This window comes from Morone saxatilis, unplaced genomic scaffold (genome assembly GCF_004916995.1).
Source record: "Morone saxatilis isolate NCDOM2014 unplaced genomic scaffold, NCSU_SB_2.0 Contig18, whole genome shotgun sequence".
In the NCBI taxonomy this organism is placed as follows: Eukaryota; Metazoa; Chordata; class Actinopteri; family Moronidae; genus Morone; species Morone saxatilis.
The window spans coordinates 24,906,632-24,916,188 of record NW_023339740.1 but is presented as its reverse complement, the minus strand read 5'-3'; the positions used below and the strand labels follow the sequence as shown (position 1 = coordinate 24,916,188).

The window sequence follows — 9,557 nt, the reverse complement described above, 5'->3', positions numbered from 1 at the left end:
GAGAGAGAGAGAGAGAGAAGGTCAAATGTGAACCACAGAAACTGGCTGCCTGCACACCAGTTTTGTTTTCAGTCCAGTTTAGTTTCCAGAGTGGATTTGACTGTTTCAGTTTAGTTTTTACTGTTTATACAGTTATAAAAGTTGAGTTTAGTTTTAGTTTTTTACTCTAATATGGCGGTATTAATATTCCCAGACACTATATGTTTGTGTCCTAGACGCTATATTTATATTTATATATTTATTTTAACTCAGAGAAAGGGACATCCTTCATTTCGAGTGCTACTAGTGCCACCCAGGTTAAAGACAGTACACCATCCTATCAGACAGCAGAGTAACTATAACCTCTACAGACTCCCAGATGACATTATCCCGCTATTGTAAACATATAATTTAACAGAAAATTGGGTATTTTAAATTCTTTGAATGATCATTTTGTGAGTGACGGATGTTTCAGCTGTGTATTACAGGCTGCTGCTGCTGCTGTGTCTCCAACATACACTTTTATTGTGAAGGAGTGTTAGTGTGACCTTACCTACTGGACTTTGTATAAGCTGTAAAAAAAACAAAAAAAAAAACTTGCATGTTGGCCGCAGATTATCGCTGCTATTACACACACACACACACACACACACACACAGAGTGCTGAGTCACTGTCATATAATGGTCTCTTTGTAGCAGCTTTGTGAATTGAATAAAATGTTACAAAACATTGAAGCATTAAATAAGATTAGAATTTAAATTAGGTAAAAAAAACAAAAACAATGACTGTACTGTAAACATTGTATTTCTAACCTTTCTAGTGTCTCAATGGAAGCTAAAGGGTTGTTTCACCACTTTGGTCCAGACACTTTTCATCTAGCGTCATCATCAGGTCAAACTTAAATTGTCCCAAATCTTTGGTTTACGACTAAATAAATGCAGTTACAATTACAAACATATTAACATTTATATTTTATAGAACCTTATGTGAAGTTGAATTTAATGCACAGCAGCTACAACCTCCTAACACACAACAATAACTTCATGCTCTGTGGCGTGTGATAAACGCTGCGTCCTCTGGGTTGCTAGCAGGACTTTATAATTCTTGAACACGTTATACGATTGCAAAAGAAAAAACAAGATGACACAAGCACATAATAAACTCCTAATGGTCCCGCTGTAATCCTCCACAGGTACTGGCGTCGCAGGCTGGGGCTGGAGGTCGGCTACTCTCACAGTGGAAGTTACCGCTTCTGCTATTCCAGCCGCGGGACGCCAGGGGGCGCCACGCCGTCACTGCTGCTGCTGCACGGCTTCTCTGCCACAAAGGACATGTGGCTGCCTGTCGTCAAGGTAACGCACAGATACAGACACAGACACAGTTTAGATAGGAAGGATAGGAAAAACAGAGGGAGACACTGTAAAGTAAAAACCTGCTCAGAATTAGTAATCAAAGAATCAATGATCATTTATTTATAATTATACAACAATAATATGGTTTCATCTTCACATAAAAGGACACTTTGACTGCGTATGAGCTACCTCTCGTCGATGTTGATGGAGCAGGTCTCTGTAAAGATGTGGGCACAACAGTAGACAGGAGTATGGAGCATCTTTTCATTTCAGTTGTGTGTGTGTGTTTGTTTTCTCCTCCAGTATCTCCCCAGAAACCAACATGTGGTGTGTGTGGACATGCCAGGGCACGAGGGGACGAGTCGCACCGGGGCAGAGGACTACTGCATTCAGGGCCAGGTCGCCCGAATCCACCAGGTCTGTACGAGTGTGTAATGTGATACAGATTAACAGCCAGGATCAGACGACGTAATATCAGCACTGTAACGTCCCGAAGGAAAACCAGCATGTCAGTTTGACATTGTCCTCAATGTGGTTCCCCGTGCTCGATCACGTGTGTCACCCAGGTCAAGAATTACTGTGAGATATGGTTTGTTTGTTTGTGGTTCAACATGTAATCAGTGAGGTCAACGTTCACCTTTGTTCAGCTTTGCCCTGCAGTCCGACTGATCCCTGTGAGCTGTTCATATTGGTGTTTGTACAGAGACGACGACCAAAAGCTCACCGACTGTACCTGGCAACCGTTGCTACAGCCGGAGACGCTGATGGATAAACTCTCCTGACAGACGTTTAATTAACACCTCTCTCTATCTGTGTCTCTCTGTGCAGTTTGTGAAGAGTATCGGTTTGAATAAAAGACCCTTCCACCTGGTCGGGACATCGATGGGTGGGAACGTCGCTGGAGTTTACGCTGCTCATCACCCTGCTGACCTGTGCAGCGCCACCTTGATTTGCCCGGCAGGTAAACTCAGCAGACGCTTCCCTCCAGGATTCAAACCTGAGATCTGTTTCATGAAGCACAATGTCTCATCCTCCTCCTCCTCTGTCTCCCAGGTCTGGTTTATCCCACAGACTCTGAGTTCATCAGTCATCTGAGGGAGTTGGAGAAGACTGAGATGAAGGACTCGATCCCTCTGATCCCCACCACCCATCAGGAGCTGGAGGACATGCTGAAACTCTGCTGCTACACCCCCCTCAACCTCCCCCGGCAGGTACAGAGCAGCACGACCTCGACTACAATCCAGATTGAGACACTTTTAACGCTTTATTATTGTTTGTAATAAGAGAGTTTGGGGAATATCTATTGACACGAGTGTATGTGTTATCAGGTCCTGCGAGGTCTCCTTGCCAACAGGATGCCCAACAATGGTTTCTATAAAGAAGGTCAGTCTTTACTGTGACCTCCTTCTTCTCTCCTCCTCTGTTGCATTATATAGCCATAATCTAAAGGTGAAGCTTAATTCTTTTAATTAATATATACCATAAGTTCTCAGATAGTGGGTGAACACTTCATTCAGCTCCCTGAAGCCTTCTTGTCTTCTGATCTGTTTTAATTTTCCTGTTATTACAAACTCAGCACCTCCTCTTTCTTGTCTTGATAAATTCAGTATAATTAAATTTCCACAGCACTAATGTAATCAGTCGAACAGTCAAACTCAACCACTCTGCACTAATACTGTTTTCTTTTGCTAATTAATTTGTTTTCCTATTGTGCTGCTTTTTCTAGTTGCTGTCAGTGAATCTTGGTTTCACATTAAAAAACCTTTCAGCAGCTCAAACTAAATAATCCTCCACTTTTCTGGTTGGCTTTTAATTTCTAACCTCTTTCCCTGAAGACTAGTGTCCACTTTCTGAAAGGTGATACGGATCCAAAATAAAGAATAATGAAGAATAAGGAAGTATGGCAGCATCTTAGTAAAAGTGATTTCAGTTAATTAATTAGTGAATGAAATCAGAGAAGATAAACTCAGAGCAGAGTGGTGAGTACGGTTTACGATTTAATTAGTGCTGTGAAAATGGACATTATAGTGAATTCACAATTACAAACATTATAGAACAACCGTCATCTGAGACTCTTCCATTTCAATACCAGCTGTGAGAATTACACTCTAAATTCTGGGAAAGTGTAATTTTATGCCAGTTGGGGTTTGGCTGTGGCAATATTTCAGGAACGACTCGAGGCTCAAACATCCACTTGGACTCAAGGATGAACTGATTTGAATTTGGTGGTCAGAGGTCAAAGTTCAAGGTCACTGTGACCATGACTCAAGAACTGAGGACCTTATTTTACAAATGGTCAGACAATGAATTGGTTAAAGGTCAAAATAGGTTTTTATTCATTTATTCATGAGTGAATTGGGCAATTTCCATATTTCATTTTACACACGCATCTGACAATACCAGGAGAAAACAATATTCTACAAGACTACATCTTTACATAGTCGTCAAGTACATGTGTAAAGTATATTCACTGGAATCATACAATCATCAATATAGTGTTAACTTCCATTTAGCAAAAAAAATACACTTTATACTTTTTTATTCAATTCTTTCCAAGTATTCATATATATTTATTTATATATATATATATATATATATATAGTGTGAGTCTAAACAAACTGCAACTTGACTGGTTTGTCAAAGGCATACAGCCACCTGGTTTCTCTGGTTCATGTCACTGCTTTAATAACTGTGGATTGCAGTATACTTTGTTGATTTATTATGTGTGTGTGTGTGTGTGTGTGTGTGTTGTTCAGTATTCATGGAGATTGTCGGGGAGAAGTCTCGTCACTCGCTGCAGGAAAACTTACACCTGATCACAACACCTGTGCAGGTCATCTGGGGGAAGGAAGACCAGGTACATCATTTAAATCATTTAAATACTAAAAAATGTTCAAGGAAAAAAAAGAAACAACTGGATTTGATATATTGATTCATTCTCAGGTGGTGGACGTGTCGGGGGCGGCAGTGCTGAAGACGTCGCTCCCGAACTGCCAGGTGGAGGTTCTGGACAACTGTGGTCACTCTGTGGCGTTGGAGCGTCCCAGGAAAGCTGCTAACCTCATCATGGACTTCCTGTCTGCGCAGGAAGTCAACGGCGAAAACGCAAAGAAACTTTCCTGAAGAAACTTTTGAACCTCTCACGATGGATGATGAAGGCGATTATACTCTTTTATAGTTCAATAGAAGAGTTTTCTACAGTAACAATTTACATGTGTGAAACTTAAATTAAAGCACAGAAATGGGACAGACTCAGACTGTCAGATATTCCTGAAGTTTTTACAGACGCAGCTCCATGCAGGAGGAGTCGTCTCTGTTTTAAAAGTTAATGTTGAATTGAAAACATTCCACGTTCGGATTTTGCACATTTCACTTTCATAAAAAAACTGTATTTCCGTCTGTTGTTTCATGTGAATGGCAGGTGTTTGTTTTTGTGTTGAGTCTCCTGCTGTGAACCAACTGATTATTTAACCTCATATAAACACTTTCAGATTGAGATTCAGAATGAGAAATGTACTGTAAGTGAAAGAGTTGTCGGATTTATTTTACTTTACTAAAAAAGAGTTTGATAAATGAGGTGATTTGATAATTCCAGCTCCTGTACAAAGAGTGTTTCTGGACTACAGAAATAAATCTTATGAAGAAACTGATTACTATGTCATTGATTGATTGGAAACTTGTGTTATGTTTCTGCATGTACTAATAGCTGTACTAACTGTACTAACAGACCACTGGGTGGCGACACATCTTTACAGCTTTATCAGGAAGAGTAGATGATTTATTCAAGTGGGTCATTTTATCACTTGTGTTACTGCAGCTTAGTGTGCAGAACTTTTGTCCACTAAACCATAAATTATGACCAGAAGAGGAGAGAGGTTAACCTATTATTGTGCTTTGTGATCAATAAGTCGTCATTCTTCTTCAGGGGCCCTGAAATACGATGGTGGTTATGACTTATTGATCATAAAGAAAATCACAGCTCTTGTTTAGTCTCATGATAGGTCCTTGGATCCAAACAGCACCTGTTATTTAATACCTGCCTTTGTGAAGTAGCACTCCTTAATCCTCTACTGGTATTTGCTTCCTCTATAAACTATATATGATGTAAAATTCTGAATTATTTTGTTATTTTTTTTAATTTGTGAAACTCTATTTAGCTTCAGTGTGTGTGAAAACATTACACACTAAACGGTGAACCTCTGACTTTGTAACAATAGATTTAAGCTTTTATTCATTCTGCAATGTTGAAATCAATCTTTGAGAAAAATAGTAAGAGTGATCAATTATAATTATAACTTCATTTCAGTTTAAAGAGCATAACTGCACCTTGTGAAATCTAAATTACTGAGAGCCAAACAGAATATTTTTATACTAACTGGTTAGAAGAGCACGAAAGACCATTTCTGCCAGAAAGAAATGATATGTGTACATTTTTACTTTTACAATTTCTAACTTTTCTTTCTAATCTGTATCACAGATTATTTTCCTGGTGGAAATGTATCATTATTATTATTTGCTGCATTTTAATCTGACTTCTACGGAGCACCAAAAGTCCCTAAAAGGAAATATGTTTATCTTGTGCGCACAAGTTATTTACCCTGCACCCACAAAATGATAAAAATATTTCCTTTTGGGGACTTTAGAGGCTCCGTAGGACTTCTGATTATTGTTTTTAGGAAAAATATTGGTTTAATTGTGTGACTTGAATGTTTTCATCAATGCAAATGCTTCAAATTTAAACCTACATGACAGAAACCAACTGAGTCTGTAGCGGAGTGATCCATCTCACTGTTTTACACCTCTTTGACATGTCCCGCTTTGACGACTGCGCATGCGCCGATGCCAGTACAGGCAGGCTGAAAGCTTGAAAACACGCTGAGATCTCCTCATGTTGAAGTAACTGTGAGTAAAATGTCTCTGACTCTTTCATTTCTTCAATAATTTAACAATAACAAGCCGCAGTTAGCTGTGAGTGAGCTGTGAGTTCACCTAACTTCTCTGTCTGACCTCCTGTTTGCTGGTTTTAGCTTCAGGTTGTGCAGCCATACAGTTATATTTATATATATATATATTTATTTATGTGTGTGTGTGTTTATATGTGTGTGACTTAACGTTGAATCTGTCTGTAGCCTGTAAATAAAACGTGTAATATTTAAATGTTCAGCTGCTTTAGTCTGGAGGTTAGCAGCTGTGTTGTTGGCTGTGTTTATTGTTTGTTTGTTTGTTTGTTTGTGTGAAAATAACAATGTTTAGTTATTAATGTGCACAAACATTTCAGTTATTTATAAGGAATTTATGTGAATATATTTGACCCCTTTGCTGTAAATGTAAGTCTGTTTATGATCATGTGACCTTCATATCCAAACACAGTAACAGTAACTCTTTTATATTTTATATTTATTAAACTGACTCTGACTAAGTGACATATATTTTATGGATATTTCATATTATACTCAAAACTGTACAATGAAACAAGTAACCGGTCCGGTCCGGTCCGCCGGGTCCGGTGGACCTCACCTGCACGCGTCGTGGACTGGCAGTTCTGGCTCGCTTCGATCACCGCCGCCAGCGGGACGGGTGTCGCTCCAGCAGCAGCCTGCGGGACTCGGCTTTCTCCTAGAAAGACGATCCGGAGGACTGAGCACCCGACAGAAGAGAGGTTGGTCCGCCTGTCGGGTGCGTGAACGTCCGGCAGAGGATCCGACCGGACTGGAGCCCGCGGAGGACGGTGTCAGTCAGCTTAGCGGTTTAGCTTCAGGTAACCGACAGTGCGCTCCGGTCCGACGTCATCGGGCTCTGGCTCTGTGCGTCATGACGCGGCGGTTGCGTCGAGTGGCCACCTGTCGGTCAGGTGGAGGAACTAGGTCTTGTTTCTATAAAAAAAAAAAAAAAAAAAAAAAAAAAGAAGAAAGGGGAGGGTGTTCAAAGGGGAAATAACCTGAGTAAATAAATTAGAATTTAATATTAAAAACTAGTATGAGTAAACAACTGTAGGAGCTGTTAAACCTCGGTCCTGGGTAAAGAAACCCGTGTAAGCTCCAATTAGCGGTCCACTATTAATTTTCCACTGGACGATCCATTAGAGTAATGTGATACGTTTATTTGTGGGTATCGTGTTGTGGAGGTTCCTGGTAGTGTCTGTGTTTTCTCTTGTTCATCAGTCTGTTAGTTCTGTTTTTTCTCTTGTTCATAGTGTCGTTTTATTCTGTTTTGTCTCTTTCATAAGTGTCTTATTCTGTTTTTCTCTTGTTCATAATGTTCGTTGTATTCTGTTTTTCTCTCTGTTGCATTGAATGTCTTTATTTCTGTTTTTCTCTTCGTGTTCAGTGTCTCTTATTCTGGTTTTTGTTCTTCTCTGTTCGATAGTGTCGTTTGCTATTTCTACTGTTTTTATACTTGTTTTCTCCTGCTGTGGTCTAGTAGTTCACTTTGCCTGCGCTGTTTAGCGATTGCAAGTTTGCCCACTTTGTGAGACAAATAAAGCTGTAATCTAATGTAATTTTTCTGGTTTAGAAGTTTCAACCCATAATGTTTCAGTTGCAGTGAATTTGTCAATCTTAGTCATAATGATGTATATATTATACGAGTAGCAGGTAGTATGTAGGTAACTTTGATTATGGGCTGCAATGCAGATACTGTTATTAAGGACGCAGATTAAACCGGATCATGATTACAGTTACTATTAACCACAGTCCTGTGGCGAGAGGACAACTTCCTGTGGCGGGTGCGCGTATGCCCGCGCGCGTATTGGTATCTTTTGCTGAAAGTGTATTATTCGCTATTTAGAATGTGACCTGCTCGCTGTACACACCAAACAGTACTGTCCTGATCACAAAGCCACAACAGTTAAACTAAGGGATGGAGACCGTGCGCGAGACGAGTGGTCGTAGAAGCGAGACGAGTGTCTAGCGAAGACACGGTCTTGACTACAAACTTCTTTGCAACCCTTATCCGTATCTATTTATATTTTTATTATTCTACCTCAGTGATGGTGTGTCATTGCTGATTCGTATCGTTAAAGGGTACCTGGCCTGCTATGGATGACGCCCAATTCCCTTCGGTCGGAGTTGACGATAGAAGTCTATCTATGATCGCGCTGGTATCGTATCGTATCTATGTTATTTCACACCGACTGTGACAAAGCACGATTGTTAAATTCCACAGCGGAGTAATGTTGTTAGAAAGTAAATGAATTTCGGTTGTATCGTTTTTATTCCACACATTGAATCAGAAAAGTACAGAGCAGATCTGAACAAATTAGAGGACACGCAAACAAATCCTTGGACTGACCCGTGGGTTCGTCTCAGTAACAATAAGTACAGTCCAATCAAGTCAACTGAGTAGGACCTAATCAATGCAAGCAGTGTACAGCCGTAATCAGATCGGCAGAGCAGTAGAACTGCACCAGTGCAATCAACGATAAACTAATTCAATCAACAGGTTGAAACTGAAACTCATCCACGATAGCCACAAGATAAACCCCCCCTCCTGTCACTGTTGCGCTGGCTCCTCGGGCCATGCAGTGCACCATGCACCTTCCGCGCCCCCTCCGATCGACCACTTTGTCGGTTTGACGGCGCACGTCACGCGATCGAGAGCCGCATACGAACATCGTTGATCTATGGCGGACCTCTGCGGCGCGTGGCCGAGTGTGAGGCTCCTCGCCGGGACGATTAGAGCGCGACGCTCGGGGACAGCGGATTCTGGTACAGGAAGCGCGGTGAGCCGCAGCGGGGCCGCGATTCGCTGGTTGCCGAGCACCGCCGGGAGTCAGCACCGTTGATGAGGACGCCGGTGGACGATGGGGCATCTCAAAGAGGTGTTGCTGGCGTACGACGGGTCCAGGGTTGGAGGGTTGGTGTCGCGCCGTGGAGCTCGTGCGAAGCAGCTCCAGCAGCGTGCGCTGGGTCGGAGAACGCTTTTGGTGAGGGCAGGCCGTCTGCTGTCGACGTGGAGCAGGCGCGACAGGAGGGAGGGAGAGAGGAGCGGACCACAGCCCGCGGCTCGGTTTATTAAGAGATTCTGCCTTCCACATGAATACTCATCCTGACACAAAACCAAACTCCTTCAGTCCAACTGCAGCCTCTCGGACTGGTTTCCTGTCAAGCGGAGCAGACACACGGAGACACCGTGAAGTGGGGGGGGTGTTCGCGGACACGTGAACTACAAGCCAGAGTTAGCACAGAGCAGTCTTTTCGCAAAGTGTCCTGTTTACTGGATCCGCG

The 9,557-nt window shown here is 41.8% G+C and overlaps 1 protein-coding gene across 1 annotated transcript in view; it reads left to right on the top strand.

Annotated features, from left to right (window-relative positions):
- The window catches only part of LOC118328570 (monoacylglycerol lipase abhd6-A-like), a 7,201-nt gene extending 2,219 nt beyond the window's left edge, over positions 1-4,982 (top strand). The window contains exons 3-9 of the mRNA XM_035662342.1: positions 1,173-1,332; positions 1,636-1,749; positions 2,161-2,293; positions 2,386-2,543; positions 2,661-2,715; positions 4,089-4,189; positions 4,276-4,982. Of these exons, the coding sequence (XP_035518235.1) occupies positions 1,173-1,332; positions 1,636-1,749; positions 2,161-2,293; positions 2,386-2,543; positions 2,661-2,715; positions 4,089-4,189; positions 4,276-4,455 (901 nt within the window). The 3' untranslated portion in view covers positions 4,456-4,982. The remainder of the gene's footprint in view (positions 1-1,172; positions 1,333-1,635; positions 1,750-2,160; positions 2,294-2,385; positions 2,544-2,660; positions 2,716-4,088; positions 4,190-4,275) is intronic.
- Positions 4,983-9,557: the final 4,575 nt, after the last annotated feature.